At 43.0% G+C, this 19,812-nt stretch overlaps 2 protein-coding genes across 4 annotated transcripts in view; one reads left to right on the forward strand and one right to left on the reverse strand.

Annotated features, from left to right (window-relative positions):
* Nucleotides 1-3,046, reverse strand: part of LOC127003251 (differentially expressed in FDCP 8-like) — a 33,148-nt gene extending 30,102 nt beyond the window's left edge. The window contains exon 1 of one of the 2 annotated variants that reach the window (XM_050869671.1): nucleotides 2,934-3,046. The gene's annotated coding sequence lies outside the window, so the exon portion shown is untranslated. The remainder of the gene's footprint in view (nucleotides 1-2,933) is intronic. The other variant, XM_050869663.1, reaches the window with a different exon arrangement.
* A 2,789-nt stretch (nucleotides 3,047-5,835) lies between these two features.
* Nucleotides 5,836-16,151, forward strand: LOC127003254 (regulation of nuclear pre-mRNA domain-containing protein 1B-like). 2 transcript variants are annotated; one of them, XM_050869674.1, is made up of 7 exons: nucleotides 5,836-6,087; nucleotides 9,846-10,085; nucleotides 10,373-10,441; nucleotides 12,956-13,110; nucleotides 14,648-14,747; nucleotides 15,081-15,256; nucleotides 15,372-16,151. In XM_050869674.1, exons 1-7 carry the CDS (start codon nucleotides 5,937-5,939, stop codon nucleotides 15,516-15,518), a joined length of 1,038 nt encoding a protein of 345 aa, XP_050725631.1. In that variant the 5' UTR covers nucleotides 5,836-5,936; the 3' UTR covers nucleotides 15,519-16,151. The 2 variants fall into 2 exon arrangements, with proteins under 2 accessions (XP_050725631.1, XP_050725630.1); XM_050869673.1 differs by having other exon boundaries at nucleotides 5,838-6,087; nucleotides 10,373-10,447.
* Nucleotides 16,152-19,812: the final 3,661 nt, after the last annotated feature.

A 19,812-nucleotide genomic window follows, 5' to 3' on the forward strand; every position in this document is an offset into this window, starting at 1 on the left:
TCCATCACCTTGGAGACGAAACTGGTCAGGGAGACAGGCCTGAAGTTGAGTGGTTATGTTTTGCTACCCTACTTGAAAATTGGCGTGATGTTTGCTCATCTCCACTCAATGGGGACTATACCCGTGTCCATCGACGACTGAAAGTCGAGTGAAAGATGTGGGTGAGGGGTTTGCTGAGCAGCCCCGCACAGGTTTTGAGGACGAAGGGGGAGATGGCATCTGGCCCCTGGGGCTTTGCTCTCGTCAAGCTCTTGAAGTCGTTGGTAAAACACTCTCTGTGGTAAATCTTATTATTGTAATTTCTTGTAGTGAGTGTTGCGCTGGTTGAGGTATTGGTTGTGATGCATCTTCTTCGGTGAAAACACTGTTGAAAGCCTCGTTCATTACCTGATCGAGCTGTTTCGTAGTAGTTGTTGGTCAATTCTCCCTCCGACGTGAGCAGTCTTTTAACCCTATCCTTCACACTGAGTTTAGACGGTGAGTACGCCCAAAAATGTTTTGGGTTCTGCATTGCTACCCTCTTTTCGTACAGGTATTTGGCTTTCCTCACTTCTCTTGTCGCGATGTTTCTTGCTTTTATGTACTGCTCTCGTCGGTAGGGTGTTCTTCTGGATCGATATCTCTGCCATGCCTCTTCTTTCTCTGCCAGTATGCCTTTTAGGTGCCTCGTCATCCACTTTTCTCTTGTCGGTCTATGGTGCGTATTAAAAGTCGGGACGCACTGAGTCACGATTCTTTTATAGTGGTCAGTGAATATCTTCCACATCTGCTGCTCTGTGTCCTTGCCCCTAAAGTCCTCTTCCCAAGCTACTTGTTCAAATTGTCTCAACATCAGATCAGTGTTTGCTTTAAAGTAGTTGAGTCGTGTAACGTCATCACGATTATCCTCTTGATGGTTTTCTCCGGTGATGAAGTTGAAACGTAGCACTGAGTGTTTGCTTAGGTCTAGTGGGGCCAGGTACTCAAGATCTTCCACCTCATTCCTGTCTCGTAAAGATGAGATCTAGCCTTGATGGTCTGTCGGTGTCTCGTAGATGGGTCCACTCGCTCACGTGCTGTGTCCAAAAGCAGTCGTTAATGGTGCTCAATAAGTGTCCGAGGAGCCAGTATATACTAGCTCCTCGGACCTGTGTACCGTACCCCATCATCACCAACTGCGAACAACGACCTTATCTGTGACCTTATACGACAAAGCGAAGAAATAGCGGGAAATAGACAAATATTGGTCTGTGGAGACTTTAACTTCAAGAACATAACCTGGGAGGAAAACCTAGAACAAGAAGGATCACAGGACTACAGGCAAGCCCAACACTTATTGAGCACCATTAACGACTGCTTTTGGACACAGCACGTGAGCGAGTGGACCCATCTACGAGACACCGACAGACCATCAAGGCTAGATCTCATCTTTACGAGACAGGAATGATGTCTCTTCCCCCTCGACGTTTCACCTCGCACCAGACTGTCTCTTCTGCTGGATGGTTTGTTAGTAAGTGGACTGAACTTTCATCTACGACCAAGGTCTTTTTCGTTAGAATTGTGACTCCTCCACCTGATGCTTGTTGTCTCCGTCTGTCTTTCCTAGTTGGTAACCACATATACCTATTGATTGGTATCATACAAGATGTTTTCCAACATGTCCACATTCGTCTTGGTCTCTGTCAGGAGTACAAAGTCAAGTTGCTCCCTGTGGATGAGTTCACTCAGTTCAGCTGCTTTGTTGTTCAGTCCATCTAGATTGGTATACAGGCATTTAAGAGCCCTGGCGGTCTGGTGCGGGTGTGTTTGGTTTATTGTTGTCCCCGGGCTGCCCTGGCACGAAATGGCCTGCGCCCGGATTCATCAGCTGGCACCAGGGTTGGAGTAATTATACAATTCAAAATCTTAATTACAATTACAATTACACTATTAACACTTTAAATTGCAATTATAATTACAATTACTCATGTGAAGTTCAATTACAATTACAATTACAATTACTACAAGAGACAGTCAGTTATAATTACAATTATAATTAATCAGCGTCCAACAGTAAGCTTTGGTTGAAAAGAAAAACACTAGCATCGTGCTGTTGTCATTTATTGAAGAGAGAGAGAGAGAGAGAGAGAGAGAGAGAGAGAGAGAGAGAGAGGTGGATGTAGGCTAAACGGGTAGGCAGAGGGGTAGGGAGAAGGGGTGGTACAGTAGGAGGTGGGGACTGGGGGAGTGGTGCTATACATACAGACAGATAAACAGGAAGGGCAGGAAGGGAAATGGAGAGAGGGAATAGGGTAAGGGCAAAGGATGAAGAGAGGGTGTGAGTCGAAAGAAGGAAGAAAGGAGAAGAGAGGGAGAGACATAATTAATGACACACACAGAGACAGACAGACAGACAGAGAGAACGTCGAAGAAATGAGGGGGTAGGTAGGAGACAGACAGACAGACAGACAGACAAAGAGAGGGGCAGACAGACAAAGAAAGATAGTAGTATGGTAGTATCATAAGTACTACTCACCACTATCAATAAAATATGCCTTCTACTATCACAGTCATAATACTTGTCACCATTATTATTAATATTACTATCACCAGCATCACCAGATCAGCAATTCAGCATCATCCATTTTTTTCATAATTATTTCCCTGTTACTGCTATAATGATCGTCATCATCATTTTTTTTAACATTACCATCTTGCTATTACTTTCACCATCATTACTACCACTTTACTGTACTACTAGACTACTACTTTCCTATCAGCACAAGCCTACACCTACAGCGATTAACTTTCCAACAAATTAGCCTATTACTATGACACTGGTCACCATCACCACTAATCACTATTACATCATTTCATCGTGACATCATCCCATGAACTATCATCACCATCTCAGCTACTACAGTCATCATCATTCATGCATCAGGGAACAGATTACTGTACAATGTCTTTCTTACCTTTACAATAGAAAGTCAAGAGGAGGACTTTGCCGTATGACGGTCTAGGAAGCAAAGAAATATGTTCCAGTTCACTAAACAGGGAAAAGTGGACGCGTCTGATTCTCGTATAATACGTAGGTTGTCCAGTAAGGGTTGCCATACTTCATCATATACAGTATTTACATATTTGCCACCATAGCAGTAAAAATAAGGATTATCAGAATTTTAGTATGACACTTTTTTTCGCAATTACAATTAAATTACAATTACTTTATAGTGTAATTAATTATAATTACAATTACTTCATTAATTAAGTTAATACATCCAATTACAATTACAATTACAATTACATACTTTAATGTAATTACTTACATTTCAATTAAATTACAATTACAATTACTCCAACCCTGGCTGGCACTCGTTTGATGACTCCATTTCGGTGGTCTGCTACCAACGTGTGGGTTGAATTCTTCCCCTCTTCGTTATTCTTCGCTTTCACTTTGTCAAAGAGCTCCTTCCTCTCTGCTCGCTCCTTCTTGCTCCTGTCCCTGGTTATTCTAGGCTCGTTGTTTGACCAGTCGTTTTTCAGCTCCGCGGCTGCATTCATAATTGTGTTCACAGTCTCCTCATTTTGAAATCCAACTTTGAGGAGTTTTGGTTTTCCGTTCTGTGGCACTGTATTACTCAGTGCACCTCGTCTGGGTGCTCTATGGAGTCGGGTTACCTGGAAATTGGCTAAGCCTATATAACACCTTGGTTCAGCTTGAGCTTATTTTTTAGAATATCCTCTACCATATGTATGTCCTGCGTGTCCCTTTCTGCTCAATCATTATCATATTCTTGGGTTACAACAAAAAAATAACTTATCAAAACTTAATTAATGAGTCAGAATAGATATATATTTTGTTCTTGTATACTGAATTGACATAACTTGAGAGAGAGAGAGAGAGAGAGAGAGAGAGAGAGAGAGAGAGAGAGAGAGAGAGAGAGACCGTTTAAATTTAATAGGACCAAAATTGAGAACTAACGTAGACAATTATAACGGGAGCTCGAAATAATAGTCTTAAACTCCCTTTCTTCTTCTTCTTTTAAGATTTACCCCCTAAAAAGGGGTGTAGCCTATATATATATATATATATAGAGAGAGAGAGAGAGAGAGAGAGAGAGAGAGAGAGAGAGAGAGAGAGAGAGAGAGCCATATAGTTGCCAGCTAAGCCTTTTCCTCCACATTGATCGAGTTTGTAGTTATTTATAAATGTTTTGCAGGGTTAACTTGGGCGCACATAATAGCTAGCAACAGGAACGTGACTCAACAGGGTCTTATCTTCTCTTCCCTACAAAGTGTCCGATAAGACTCGATCGATCCCTTTCTTCCCTCTTTTAGCTGTTAACTATATAATATAAAGTCCTTTTTCCCATCCCCCTTAAATGCCCTCGATCGACCCGTCATCCCTGATATATCACATTCACTTATTTCCTTCTCCTCCCTTAATTCCTCCCTGATACCTACCATGCACACTGTAGCTCTCCCTCTCGATCCTTCCTTCCTTCCTCACTGATATCACACAAACTTTCTCTCTCCTCCCTTCCTCACGTCACGTAGGCCTCGATCCGTATGTACGCTAAACTCCCTCCTCACTTCCCCAGTAACCACCTTATGTATTATATAGTTTCCCCTTATCTCTTTTTTATATATATATATATATATATATATATATATATATATATATATATATATATATATATATATATATATATATATATATATATATATATATATATATATATATCTATATATATATATATATATATATGTGTGTGTGTGTGTGTGTGTGTGTGTGTGCCAATATCCATCTTTTCCCATTCCCCTCAACTGTTTCACTCATCCTCCCCATCTTCTCCCCAATATTGCCACCCCATATAATCCCTTCCCTTCTTTCCTGTAGCCTACCATAGAACTCCCCATTCCTCTCTCCCCTGCTACCATAAATCCATCCCTACCTCCTTATATAGCTTCCTCTATAACACCATGAACCCTCTCCAGCCTTTCAGCCCTTAAATTGCTTTCCTTTAAACATGCACTTCGAAGGATCCTCATCCTTCCCTTGCTTTCTCTTCTCCCCTTTCCCTTGCCACCATAGCCAACCCTTCCTCTCTCCTCTGTACATCAGTTACCCCCCATTCCCCTTCCCCATCCTTCCCATAATTTCGTTCCCCTCTCCCTTAATTTTGACACCATCACGTATACGTACCATATCCCTTCCCCTCTTCCTTGTGCCCCATGACCCCCTTTACCCTCCCCGGCCTGCCCCAATAACCATCCCCATCCCGCTCCCTTGTACCTCAATATCTCCTCCCTTCCCCTCCCCTGCCACCATAACCATCCCCTTCCATCTCCCCTATACCTCCATGGCTCCTCCCCTTCCACCTTGGTCGTCCTTTCCAGCGTGACTTCAAACAACCCCATATTGCCGTACTCAGCATTGTAGCACCCACTCAAATAACGGTGCTTAATCATTAATATTTCTATGCACGTAGATAAGATGGTAAATAAACGTTACTGATCGAGCTCAACACTATCTTTAATTTTAATTGTTTCATCTGTGCTGGAAGGAAAAAAATAATTATGGACGCATTGTCACGTATTTTCACGCTAATGTTGCAGTGGTACGTAGGCTTTCTTTAATTAGTATCTGTGTAGCCTATTTTTAATCTCCGTTCTTTCCTATTTTTGTTTTTTCCTTAATCTATGGTTTATATTTCCTTTCCTCCCTTTATCATTTCCTCTAAGACTTCCAAGGAGTTGTGTAGCCGTTCATGATTACTGTGTATCTTTTGCTTATCTCCGTGTTGCCTATACTAATCCCTGTGCAGCATTTCATAATACCTGTGTGGTGTATGTGTAGTGTATATAGATGTTGTAACACTCTTGAGAGAGTTATCGTACGCGTGGCGGCCAGGGTCCCAGAGGCTGTGACGTGACGGGCCATCACCACAACAACACTGCCAGGGAGCGGCGCCATGGCCAGCTTCAACGAGGACAGTCTCAAGAAGAAGCTGGACGACCTCAACATGTCCCAGCAGTCCATACAGACGGTGTCCCTGTGGCTCATCCACCACAAGAAGCACGCGCACACCGTGGTCAACGTGTGGTACCGCGAGCTGATATCAGGTCAGCCTGGGGGAGGGTCACCCTGCCCTGGGGCCCGGCAGGTGGAGGGTCACGGCCTGTCCCGGGGATGAGGCAGAGGCAGGGTCACTCATGGCCTGCCCTGGGGACAAGCAGGGGGAGGGCCATGGCCTGCCCCAGTGATGAGGCAGGGAGAGGATCATGGCCTGCCCCAGGGATGAGGCAGGGGCAGGGTCACTCATGGCCTGCCCTGGGGACAAGCAGGGGGAGGGTCATGGCCTGCCCCAGTGATGAGGCAGGGAGAGGGTCATGGCCTGCCCCAGGGATGAGGCAGGGGCAGGGTCACTCATGGCCTGCCCTGGGGACAAGCAGGGGGAGGGTCATGGCTTGCCCCAGTGATGAGGCAGGAGAGGGTCATGGCCTGCCCCAGGGATGAGGCAGGGGCAGGGTCACTCATGGTCTGCCCTGGGGACAAGCAGGGAGAGGGTCATGGCCTGTCCCAGTGATGAGGCAGGGAGAGGGTCATGGCCTGCCCTGGGGACAAGCAGGGGGAGGGTCATGGCTTGCCCCAGTGATGAGGGAGGGGGAGGGTCATGGCTTGCCCTGGGGACAAGCAGGGGGAGGGTCATGGCCTGGGTATCAGGTGAAATCGGCGCACGGACGAACTCGGAGCACGAACTCGTTGCAGTCGGCGGACGAACTCGGTGCAAAAACTTTGGACTCCCAGATCTCAAAAAAGTACTGGTTCAATCTTACTCAGATTTTTTTAATGTAGCATAAGTAAACTATGTAAGAGGTGCCTCCATACATGAGTTGGCCTCCTCCTCGCTCTCCTGGATCCCCGGTCCCTCCTCACCCTCTACATGAGGTAAAGGAGGTGGAATAAGAGGAAAAAGTAGGAGAAAAAATATTAATCTGCAAGTATTTTGATAAGTTGGGAGACACCACCAAGCCTGTGCTCTGCCATGCCGTGTTATCTTAAGCCCAAATAGCCCAATGTTGACTTAGTGAACAGGATAGAATTCGGCGACGAGTTCGTCCGTGCGCCGATTTCGACTGTATTCATGGCCTACCCCAGTGATGAGGCAGGGGGAGGGCCATGGCCTGCCCCAGTGATGAGGCAGGGGGAGGGCCATGGCCTGCCCCAGTGATGAGGCAGGGGGAGGGTCATGGCCTGTCCTGGGGACAAGCAGGGGGAGGGTCATGGCCTGCCCCAGTGATGAGGCAGGGGGGGGGTCATGGCCTGCCCTGGGGAAGAGTGGGCTTGGCAGGGGGAGGGTCACGGCCTGGCCCGGGGATGAGGCAGGGGCAGGGTCACTCATGGCCTGCCCTGGGGATCAGTACTCTCCAGGTGCATAGCTATCGGTTGAAGTTCCTTTGTCTGTCTTCCTCTTCTTCTTTATTGTCTTCTTTGGTGTAATTTTTTCTCTTTTTTTCTCATTTCTAATCCTTTTTCAATGTATTCATTTGTTCCAAACATTTTTGTCAGCAGGTTGCACTTTTTGTATCCATAATTATGTTCCAGAACTGTTAAATGGTTTAAAAACTTAACCCTGAAGATTGCTGCATGTTTGATTTTCCAACATTTATTCCATACTTTGGTAGGTAAAGTTGGGAGCATACGCTGTAGCAGCGCATGGCCTCGGTGCTCATCTCCGTAACATTGGCCCTTGAGCCTGTGGTGGGAGGGAGCCCATTATCCCGGGACACATGCCAGCTGCGCATGCCAGCTAATACGCTGCAGGCAGCATGCCACGCCCATGCAGTAGCCATTAAATCTCCTCGTTATTGGCATTTAAATTTATGTCTGACTGAAAAAAATTCTACCATTCAAAAGCCAAATGATAGGGAGTTGCTATAGACCACATAACTCAATTTCATATTTTTTGAAAATTATTTTCATATTTTCACGGGGGACTCTCCCCTTAAGGACTGTAGTCCTCCTGGTTAGGCCATGGAGTCTGAGACTCTGACTAGGTAAATATACACACACAACTGAAAGGTCCCAGGTTCAATTATAGTGTGGGGTGGAGATGAATGGGCAGTCTCCTATAATCCGTGCCCCGTATCCACCCAGCAGTGAATGGGTATTGCATGTCAGCTCATTCGTGGAGGTTACTGGTTGTCAAGTGCGTGATCAGACCATGGTGAGATACACAAATTCGTTGCAACTGCTAACTTTTTGCAAATGATATGAAATTTACTTGAGAATTCATCACAACTCAAACATTTCCATGGCTAGTGATGCCAGTTAGTATCAGAAAGATATTGACAGTCAGTACTGTTGCCAAGTCTTGGGGACTACACCTTAACCTAACAAAATGTCTTTTCTTTCACTGTCAAAGAAGTAATGAACTTTGGGACAACATTGGCTCTCTTCAAAAATATAACCTACATAATAATGAGCTAACCCTGGATGATTATCACAAGGATCTTGACATTCATGTTGATATAAGGCCTAAAGTCATGGGGTACCTTTTGACTCAACGCTAGACTGTACTCTCGTCTTGGGGGGCCAAGGTTTGAATCCTGGGTGGATTGTTGGGGAAAAGATATTCTCCCAACTACTTTATTGATATCTCGTGCTTCGAGAAATGGCAGCTCCCCCGTGACAGATAGTACTTTAAGATTCCAAACAGATGTCAGATCAACTGTTTACAAAGGTGCTAGTCTAGCAAATAACTTAATTATAGTCTGTGTTGCTCCCAGGATTTTATGGTACGGTAGCATTTTCTAAGTCCAACATAAGATCTGTTCTGGAATATGGAATTTGTGTATGAAAATCAGGCTATCATTGTGATCTGAAGTTATTAGTGTCAGTTGAGCACACATGAGTTAAGTGAATCAAACAGATAGATGTGGTCTCACAGCATTAGCTTATGGTCAATATATGAAAAGTCTGAATTTGTAGTGTCCAAGATAGGCTATTGAAAGGAATTTCATAGATTTCAAAAATTTCACATTACAGGTAACTCTCGATTTACGCAAGTATTGTGTCCTTGAAATGGTTGCATAAATCAAAAACAATGTAAATCAAACAAGAGGTAGGTTTCTATCGAAAAATAAATATTCACTTCATTCAGTGGAGAGAAAGAGAGAGAGAGAAATATCCATATCACCGAGATATCCACGCAGGCACTCAGTCTCAGCCTCACTCGTGTGAGGAAGAAATGAGGGGCACCATGAGCGACTGGCTAGTATTGGTACCGGTACCGAGCAGTTTGGTACTGGTACCATACCGTATAGCTGGTACCGTTAGTACTGGTAGTGGTACCGGTACGTGCCCACCCCTATTGTTGAGTAGCGTGGCAGCGTGAGTACTGTATTGTTGTTCAAGTGGCACGTGGGAAGAACTGAGCTCAGCTGTGTGGCCGCGGCGCTGTGTGAGTCCGGTTGCGTGAGACATCTGGTGGCCACTCCATAAAATATCGCGTATAAGTGAAAAAACTTGTAAATTAAACATTTATTTGGATTTTGGACCCCGCGTTATTTCAAAAATGCGTAAACCAAACTCGTGTAAATCAAGAGTTACCTGTATTAGTTGTATTATGCCTTAGGATATTTCCATAATGGCTCCCTACATTTGCATTAGAAGGCATATATTCAAGCTTTGTCAACCCCACTCTTTTCTAGAATTTATACAAAGGTTTTTGAACATAAAATGCATAGACAGCTGAAATTCATTGCTGGATGAGGTTATCTGTAAGTTATGAAGGGAATAATTAATACAAAACTGAGTCACAGAGAAAAAGATTTCAAGAACACTACTCTGAGACCTCACAGTGCTCCCTCCTCCACAGCCACTGACTCAAGGAAGCTGACGTTCATGTACCTCGCCAATGACGTGATCCAGAACAGCAAGAAGAAGGGTCCAGAATACAACAAGGAGTTTGGCAATAAGCTGGGCAAGGTTTTCGAGCACCTTGGGGGCCAGCGCCTCGATGAAAAGTCTATTCGTGGCATGAATCGCCTCTTGACTGTCTGGGAGGAGCGGAATGTTTTTGACCAAGAGAAGGTGAAGCTCTTCCAGAAAAACCTAAGTGAGTGTTTCCTTAAATATGTGCTGAGTGTTATGCACCCTTTAGTTGGCATGATGTACCAGCAAGCACCTACCCAGACTGCATGATTTCAGTATTAATTGATTTGTTTATGTACTCTTTATAACTAAGTAGAATCCTGATCCTTTTTAGTGACTTTTATTAGCATCAAGTAGAAGGGGCAGGCATTTACAAGTTTTACAACATTTTTAAGTTTTTGGAGGGTTATAAAGCTGCATATGATTAAATCAAGAATATTTGCTTAACTGACAACTCAATATATTTTCCAGACAAAGGGGGACCGGTGCTGAAAGTGAAAGACAGCAGCAGCAGGAAACGTGAGCGCAAGGAGCACAGCAGTAAGAGTCAGTCAAGTCATCTTTTCTTTTTCTTGGATATGTGTTATGCAGTGTGATTGTGGTGACTTGAATAGCAACTTACACTCGGCCCTTGATTTAACGGACCCCGATTTAACGGATTTTGGATTTAACGGACCACAAAACCTCAATGGACAAATACCCAGCAACGGACATTCTGTCCGTTGCTGGGTAGATTTGTCCGGTGTGACACCGACTTTAGAAATGTCAAAACCCTAAAATGATAAAATATCACAGAAGTGATATTATTCATCAAAACTGCTTGCATCGTGTCTCTTAAGGAGGTCGAGGAGGGTGAAGCTCCCCTCCCCCCTTCCATTAGGTAGGTTTGGTTAAATTTATTTGGCTCATGGTTTGGGGCGGCGGAAATACAAAGCACGGGACGGGAAATGGCGGAGGCGTGTGTGGTCCAAATTGTGGGCCTGTGTTGCGAGAAATACCTCCTTGCAAAAACCAGTCACGCTGCTGTCCACCACGCATGCGTACATGGGGAATACACAGCAGGAAAAACGTTACTTTACCTGGTTTTGTTCAATCAACTGCATTATTCAACTTCTTTCAATAGAAGACCCTCTCAACAGGAAGTACACAACTCCAGACTGGAGGCTACAGAACGCTTAACCTCAGACCTTGCTATCATTTCCGATTGGGGCAGAAGGAACCTTGTGTCCTTCAATGCCTCAAAAACTCAATTTCTCCACCCATCAACTTGACACAATCTTCTAAACACCTATCCCCTATTCTTCGACAACACTCAGCTGTCACCGTCTTCAACACTAACCATCCTCGGTCTATCCTTAACTCAAAATCTCAACTGGAAACTTCATATCTCCTCTCTCGCTAAATCAGCTTCCTTGAGGTTGGGCGTTCTGTATTGTCTCCGCCAGTTCTTCTCTCCCGCGCAGTTGCTATCCATATACAGGGGCCTTGTCCACCCTCGTATGGAGTATGCATCTCACGTGTGGGGAGGCTCCACTCACACAGCTCTTCTGGACAGAGTGGAGTCTAAGGCTCTGTCTCATCAGCTCTCCTCCTCCTACTGATAGTCTTCTACCTCTTAAATTCCGCCGCCATGTTGCCTCTCTATCTTCTATCGATATTTCCACGCTGACTGCACTTTTGAACTTGCTAACTGCATGCCTCCCCCCCTCCCACGGCCCCGCTGCACACGACTTTTTACTCATGCTCATCCCTATACTGTCCAAACCCTTTATGCAAGAGTTAACCAGCATCTTCACTCTTTCATCCCTCACGCTGGTAAACTCTGGAACAATCTTCCTTCATCTGTATTTCCTCCTGCCTATGACTTGAACTCTTTCAAAAGGAGGGTATCAGGACACCTCTCCTCCCGAAATTGACCTTTCTTTCGGCCACCTCTATTGATTCTTTTTTGGGAGCAGCGAGTAGCGGGCTTTTTTTTTATTATTGTTTTCTTTTTTGTGTGTGCCCTTGAGCTGTCTCCTTTGTTGTAAAAAAAAGAAAAAAAAAATTGTGTGTCCACTTTCGAGTGTGAACAGTGAGTGAAATGAATAGACAGTAAGCATGTTGAACCTCTCTCTGTGAGTTGTTTTGCGGCTGCGACGGTGGGCGGCGGCGGGTGCAACAGCCATTGAAAAGCCAGTCATTTAATGATTTGTGACAGAAACAATTATCACATTATTTCATAACACTGAAAATTGAAAAAAATGTTTTGCCTGCCCATGCAAGACTAGCACACTTGTAGAATTTTACCCATATGCATATGTACCCCCCCCCCCCCCCCCCAGGGCCCCACTGTCAACCCTTGATCGCTAGAAGGCCAACAAAACAACACGTGTCGACGGAGCAGAGGCAAAGGTGGAGATGGCTTCTTTTCGAGTGTTCTATGGGCTAGTTAGGCTGTGCCTGTCTTACGGCACCAACACAGAACAGGTCAAAAGAATAAGAAGAAGCGCGGTTTGTTTTGTTGGTCCTCTAGCGGAGCTCGGACAGAGAGAGCTTGAATGGGACGAATTGTGAACGCCACTTATCCAGACAATGTGCAGACAACATACACAATAAAAGAACTATATACCTACATTTATTATTAGGTTTGTCGGTATAATTTTACTTTTTTTTTTAACAGTAATTTTATTGTAAACCAGTATTTATTGTATGTAAGAATTTTCAAGCAACGGACTTTTTCAAGCACCGGATCACCCTTCCCCCCTTTTAATCCGTTAAATCGAGGGCCGAGTGTACACAGGAAAAGTAATTCTGTTTCTCGGCTTTCAGATGCTGATAGTGACACCAGTTTTCAAATTTTACATTGATGATTTTTGCTAGAGTTCAATATCTAGACTGCCACTTATTTTGAAAGGCTCCATTCATGCTTGCATACATTGGCCTTGGTCTAACACTAGCTTTCCATTTGCTCAGTCTTTAGCAGCCTCGGTATGAAGGTCCAGGATCTGTATAGAAATTAATATATTAAGTAACAAGGCTTGATTTCATCCTGCTTCCATTATCCTGTGGCAGAAAAGAATGAGTCGTCCAAAAAGCCACGGCGGAGCTCTGAGTCGTCTGAATCTTCACGACTTAGGAAAGAGAGCGAGGGGGCTGACACCACCTCCCCGTCCACACCACCTCCAAGTGAGCCTCCAGAGCCTGAGCAGCTGATTGAGGCTCTGCAGGTAATTTACGAGTGGGATACGCCTGATTTTTTAATGTTTTATTAGTCTTAATCAACAATAATGTGGCTGATTTGTCTTTCTTTCTTGTCCTGTTTTTCAAGGCATGTTCAGTTTGTTTTGTTGATTTTTTTAGATTATTTTTTATAACTGAGTTTGTAATATGTTGACTTTGTGAAAACCCAAGACTTTAACTATCTCCATCCCAAGAATGGAATTGAGAAGCCAGACTATAGTGCGCGCCAGCTATTTTGGCCCGTGACGGAGGAGCTTCACGGGAAAGCCTAGGTCATTAAGCTCTTAAAGCGTTGCCACATATCTGTCGCTCCGCCTCCAACAGGGTCTAGCTCCCACCCATCTCTCTCTCTCTCTCTTCGCTAACTTTTGTTGCCAAAGCTGTCCTGTAATTAACTTTGGAAATGTTCTCTGTAGGTCCTCCGTAGTCCTTCTCTTTCTGGAAATACTCGTGGACGTTGAAAACAATGTCCTTTGCCTGACTACGTAAGTGAGACGAGTGATGGTTTGGATGAGCTGCCATGCTTCCTCTGTGGTGGATGGAAGTGGAATGCCGGGCTGGGCCGAGGGAACAGGGAGTGGCCAGAGGAGGAGTCAGTGAGGTCGTGACCCGACAACACTGTTGAACACTGTTGTCACGTTTTCTCCACCGTTTTATAATAACCTAAATATATAAGTAACAGTACACTGTGTAGCTCATTGCAGTTTGAATTAAAATAATATTAGTGTGTGTTTATATCTTTTGAAAAGTTTTTTTTAATTAAAGCCAAATAATTAAAAACATATTTCACTTGACATATGAGCATTTTTCACGGCCCTCCCTCTCACGGGCCAAATTAGCTGGCGCGCACTATAGCCATGTAGCTGTTAATATATACTAATACATTTAAAAAATCCAGTGATAGTGTTTGAGCTTGGTACAGTCAGTCAAGAAAGTAAACCCTACTCTAGGACATGAAGTAATATGAAACTGGTCTGAAACGTGTGTCATTTACAGTTAGCATTCTTTTTTTTTTTTCTCATTGTCTGCTCCATCAATCCTAAAGTCATCAACAGTTTTGGGAGCACCTGCATCTATCCCTATCTGAGAGGCAGGAATGAAAGAGGTTTATGAGTTAGTAACAGAATGAGGGAGTCTTGGGCATATGCCTTTTTTTTTCCCACTAGGAAGCCACTCTTTGTCACAAGCCCTGAAAGGCTCTTGGACATAAGTTATAGTTTTGTGGTCATAGTCATCTGAACTTAGCTTTTAATCTTTCCAGAGTACCTTTTCTTTTGGCACCATATGACTGCTTTAGTAGTGGTACCATGACTATTCCCCTCCCCCCCTCACCTTGTAGTTAATATGTAATCAGCATATGTTTAGCAGTATGGTGTTTAATTCCTATGAGCTATATTAGATATCTTTTTCTACATCATCATATCCCTATGAAGTGGACTTGTTATGAGTGTGTGGTGTCAAATACTGTAATGCCCATACACAAAGCCTCTATACACACTTATATAATTGCCTTTATTACCGCAGGAGCTTGAGAATGCAGCCACCTCTGATGCTGTCGTACGGGAGAAGATTGCAAGTCTCCCAGATGAGGTGTCGGATGTCTCCCACCTCAGCAAGCTTGAAGGTCAGGTTTAATGTCAACTTCAGTATCCCATCAAACGCTAACAGAAGTTTTGGCATTTTTTCAATGCAGTGAGTTGTGACCTCATAGTTAAGGCATTTGAATCTTGAGTTAGCTAAGTTGTAAAAGGTGAAATACAGTTAGGGACACATGCTAAAGCTTTGCATGGCCTTGGTGTTCATCTCTGCCTCATTGCCCTTTGAGCCTGTGTTGGATGCTTATTTGCTATTCCAGAAGGGTTATACAGCCTTAGTTGTATATTTTGGTGCCAAGCTATTTGCATTTCTTTTCCCCAGTACCCACAACACCGGCACTAACAACCTTTCTCTCCTACAGACCTCAATGCAGCTCGAACCTTGAGTAAGAAGGTGGAGGATGCAATGGCCATGCTTGAGTCCTACAACAAAAGGCTTGCTGAGGAGATGGAGGCACGTAAAATGGTGGCAAGGATGCTGCATGACTACATCACTTTCCAGAAAGACCTCCTTGCCCAGGCTGAAGAAACCCTAGAGGTGAGTTGCATTTGCCCTTCCTCTTACAAAATCTCTTTATCTGCCTTTAGTTGTAATACATACAAATGAGTCACTTGCTTGTGGGTCTTAACAACTGACTCACTTATTTCCTCAGGAGCACCGGCAGAAGCATACCAAGGTCAAAAAGGTTCGGGATGAACTCAGGGCGCACCTACAGAACCTGCCAGACATCTCAAAACTACCAAGTATTCGCACTGGAGGCCTGGCCCCCCTGCCCTCTGCTGGCGACCTTTTCACGTGACTCACTCCTCACCAGCTGCTCTCCTTACCAGTGGCCCAGTAACAGTCTCATGATGCTGTGAATATTGTGATAGTCAGTGCTGACATTCAAAATCGGTATTCATGCCACCTGAAAGACAGAAAGTCACACACACCTACATCTTAGTGCTTACAGTGTGCAGAACCATCGTAGCAGAGAAAGAAAGCCACATTTGGATCCAATGTGAGTAAAAGTAAGAGGAGGAAAGAGCCAGTTAAGCATAGTGAGTTACTATGTTGACCAAGTCACTCAAGATCCAGTGTGTGTGTGTGTGTATGTTTTTTTATTTATTTTTTATTTTTATTCTTTTCTAAAAGTTGGTGACTAATATTTAAGGATTTTTTTTTTCAAGCATATCAGTCGTGTTCATGTTCCATAGTAAAAAGTTCACAATTGTTTGACATTATGGGTTACCTCATATCAACATAAGTATGATCTTTTCTTTCAACAGTATAGTTTCCTCATCCTTATTCAGCAAACATCAGGGTGGCATTGCACACATTATTGTCATCACAGTGGTTGCTCAGTTAGGCGGATAGCCTGTGGCAGCGCCCCTTGTCAACCAGTTCCACTATGTAACCTATTTAGTGCACTAGGAGAGCTATACCTTTGTTGTGTAGTAGTATTTTTACCCCTCTGCAGCTTGAGAATTTTTGGATATACATTGCTCATAGAGTAGATGGAGAAGTGAGGACCAAACAGACAATTTATGCTCTATAGACTTAACATTATCAGGAAGACAAGCATGTAATCAGTTTAGTTCATGTTGATGAAAACGCTCATACTATCAGCAGTATTTTTGCTTATTTTAATTGAGTCCATATCAATTAATACTGTCTTGTTCACCGTTGACAGTGAAGTAAAATGCATGTAACATCTCCACTCTTCGGGCATTATAGGATATTTTATACTATCACAACCTTCAATGGTTTCTAGAAAATGGAAAAGTAAAATTGTGTTGTGATGCTTTAAAAAGTGAATTAATTTATGCATGGATAGTATTTCACTGTTGAATGATTTGCTGTCATTGGGTCTGTGAAGCAGCTACAGTCTGTATACATTACCCTTACTAGCATCAGTAGCATTGATGTGTATCCTGACTCAGCAGTTTCTTGGCAGCTGTGGTTCCTAGAGTTGAGATGGGAACACATTTAGGAAGTTATAAGGGGAGGTATTCTAGCCTAATGCTGCATTAGTATCGCCTTTTGGCAGATGGCAGACTTGACTAAATATTTTGATTTTAAAAGACACTGAAAGACAAGCAGTTGTGGTACAGGGTGAAGAATTAATTCACAGACAAGCACTTGCAGACCTTTCAGTGCTGTCTTATAGGTCTGGCAGACTTTTCAAGCTTGTGTGCTCAGGTATATAATATTACATGCTGCAGTATTGAGATGTGCATTTCTAGTAGTGAACTGGAATTATTGTAGATCCCACTGTTCTATATTTCACTGTTAGATATAAACTATTTTAGCAAAGTACTTTCAACCTTTGTATTAAACTTATTTCTTTTCATTGATTCGCCACTGATTGTTTTCAAGCTCTGACATTGTAAGCACTGTTATCCTAAGTGAGAAAATATCATTTTAAATGATAGCAATTGAAATATAATAACGGCAGAGCACAAACTCAAGACATTGCTCTTTATCACTGTGCTAAACAAAAAGGTTTTGCTGCCTTCCTACTCCCACTCACATGTAATCAGACCCATCGTTGCTGGTGTGTAGCTGGAGACCAAAACCCCGGAACAAGGGTGAAGCACTGCCCCTCATTGGAGACTCACTGTGCAGCACAACACCTTGAATTACTTGCAGCCTAATTCCCAGGACATTGGGAGCAAAAGTACATCCCTCCATTTTCCAAGGGATGCAGCTAGATAAAGAGACTGAGGATAAAGGCTGGGCCACCTTAACTCATTTTGATTTGAAGGACTCAGACCTTGCATGGAGGAGTGGGTAATCTCTAATCTTGGTTCTGAGCTAAGGCAATAAATCACTCTTGATCCTTCCTCTATGATCTGAGCAAGTTGGTGGCCCCCTAAATGCACTGGCAACATGGCTGAAAGTCCCATCAAAGTAATTGGTGGAAGCGTTCAGTCCAAGGCATGAGTAGCCAGGGTGAGAGGTGAAGTATGACTTATAAGGCAAACCAAGATTATCATTATTATGATAATTACCAATCTGTCACTGTCATAACAACCTGTTACCCTGCTATTACCAATAAATTTGTGTTGTTTAATGTAAGCATTTGACTAGGCAGAATGTAGTGCAAGCTAAACCAAGATTGGATCTCGCATTTTGAAAATCCAGCCCTAATTGCAGATTAGGGAACAGGCACAGCCTGGCATTGCAATCTTAAAGGCGTTAAAAAATTATCATCCCACTTCTCCATGCAGGAACTCATTTGTCAAAGGGGTCATGTGGCCTAATTAATTCCCCACCGTTAAATTCTACAAGAAATGAGGCCAAACCCTACTGCCAAAAACTACTGTCTGCCCCTGCATATCTAAGGGAAGCATTTTGATATACTTTTTCTCCATAATTTAGGAAGCCTGGAACATGGCAAGTTGTTTAGCAAAACTCATGTGGGCATTTTTCCTAATCATGAATGTAGTGTGGGACATTTCTCTTGGCAGTCGTGTCCTCTGACTATTTTTTTCTTTTCAAGGTTTGACCACACCCATGCTGCTTGTGCATCAAATAGGGTACCAGTACTGATAATGGACACTTTTGAACAATTTTAGAAATGGGCTGAGAGTACTCACTCTAAAATATGACAAAAAAAAAAAGTAAAAATGTGCTACATTGTTGTGACACTTTATAAAAATATAGTTGACATCCTTCCTTGTTATGGAAGCATTCTAATTTTAGATGCAGCAGTATAATTATTTTATTAATTCAAATGTTTTCATATATATATCTATATATATATATATATATATATATATATATATATATATATATATATATATATATATATATATATATATATATATATATAAAGATAAATACTATATATTAACTGGTACTGTAAACTGTTTGAATATTATATCAACAAGTTTTTAGCAGGCATGTTGAAAATGTGTGACCACCAAAGTGAACTGTGTGAAGTCACTTCCACTTAGTTTGATATTTGTGAAAAGAAGCTGACCAATAATCTTACTCTCGTGCTGGAGGAAAGGTCAGGCTATCTTGCCTTCATGTAGTGGCACACTGCTGCCCTACATTGAAAAAATAATGGAGTATGTAGGATGCAGATGTCTTAATTCACTATGGGGAGTCTTAGCCTGTTGACCCTCAGGAATGCACTGTACCAGCCTCTTCAGCAACCAGTGTCTCCTTGGGGGTAAGGCAAGGAACATGATGTCAGGAGAGGCTCCCTTTTGCTGGAGCCTGACAGGACCGGTGACTACGACCTATACGTTAGGCCTCATTATAAAGTAGGGATGAATAGCCTTCCTCTCGAGGTACTGTGGATTACCTTCCTTTTCCATACCGTCAACTTTATTATTGTCTTGTCATTCAAACCTTGGTGCAAAAGTTATCAAAGATGTTTACTGCTTTGGAGTAGTCAGGAAGGATTCATCTGGCTCCTTTACCTCCCTCTTATTTCTTAAACTCAAAATACTTAAGGAATCAAAGCTTCACTTAGTTCCAAATATTACTATGGTTGTTTATGTTGTTGATTTGGATTTGTAACTTTTGGATCAACAGTTCCTTTTTCCTTGCACATGTTCATATCACAACTCTGAATGGTTCCAATAACAGAGGAGCAGAGGACACAATGGACATTAGTGATTATCTTTGTTGTGTGAACGTGTACCTGCTCCCTCCCTTCCCTGAAATGATCCCGTGTGATGTGAGACACCAGGCCGAGGGCTACTTCCCCTGCCTGGGCGTCCATGAGTTATGGCTGCAGTACATAGGTATGCTGGCAGCTGCTGTGATCAGGTGAAGTAAGGTCAATCAACAGTTACTTCAGCATAAAAGACTGTGTGCAGTGTGTTGTTTGGTGTGCAAGTGTCATGCATTGCCTTATTCTGCATGAGTAACTTAATGTATATACTATACTTGTATTAAACTAGTGAAAGTGAATTGTTTGTTTCAATCATTACCTACATGGTAGCTATCCTGGGCTGGTTTAGAGTACAAGAGATTCATACAACTGATTGGGACACCCGTTTCTAGATACCTCAAAATTATTAATACTGATATACGATATTTTCAGATAATCTAATTGCCCTACACAGATGCAGGAGGGAGTACTGATACAGTCT

Source organism: Eriocheir sinensis, chromosome 25 (assembly GCF_024679095.1).
Source record: "Eriocheir sinensis breed Jianghai 21 chromosome 25, ASM2467909v1, whole genome shotgun sequence".
In the NCBI taxonomy this organism is placed as follows: Eukaryota; Metazoa; Arthropoda; class Malacostraca; order Decapoda; family Varunidae; genus Eriocheir; species Eriocheir sinensis.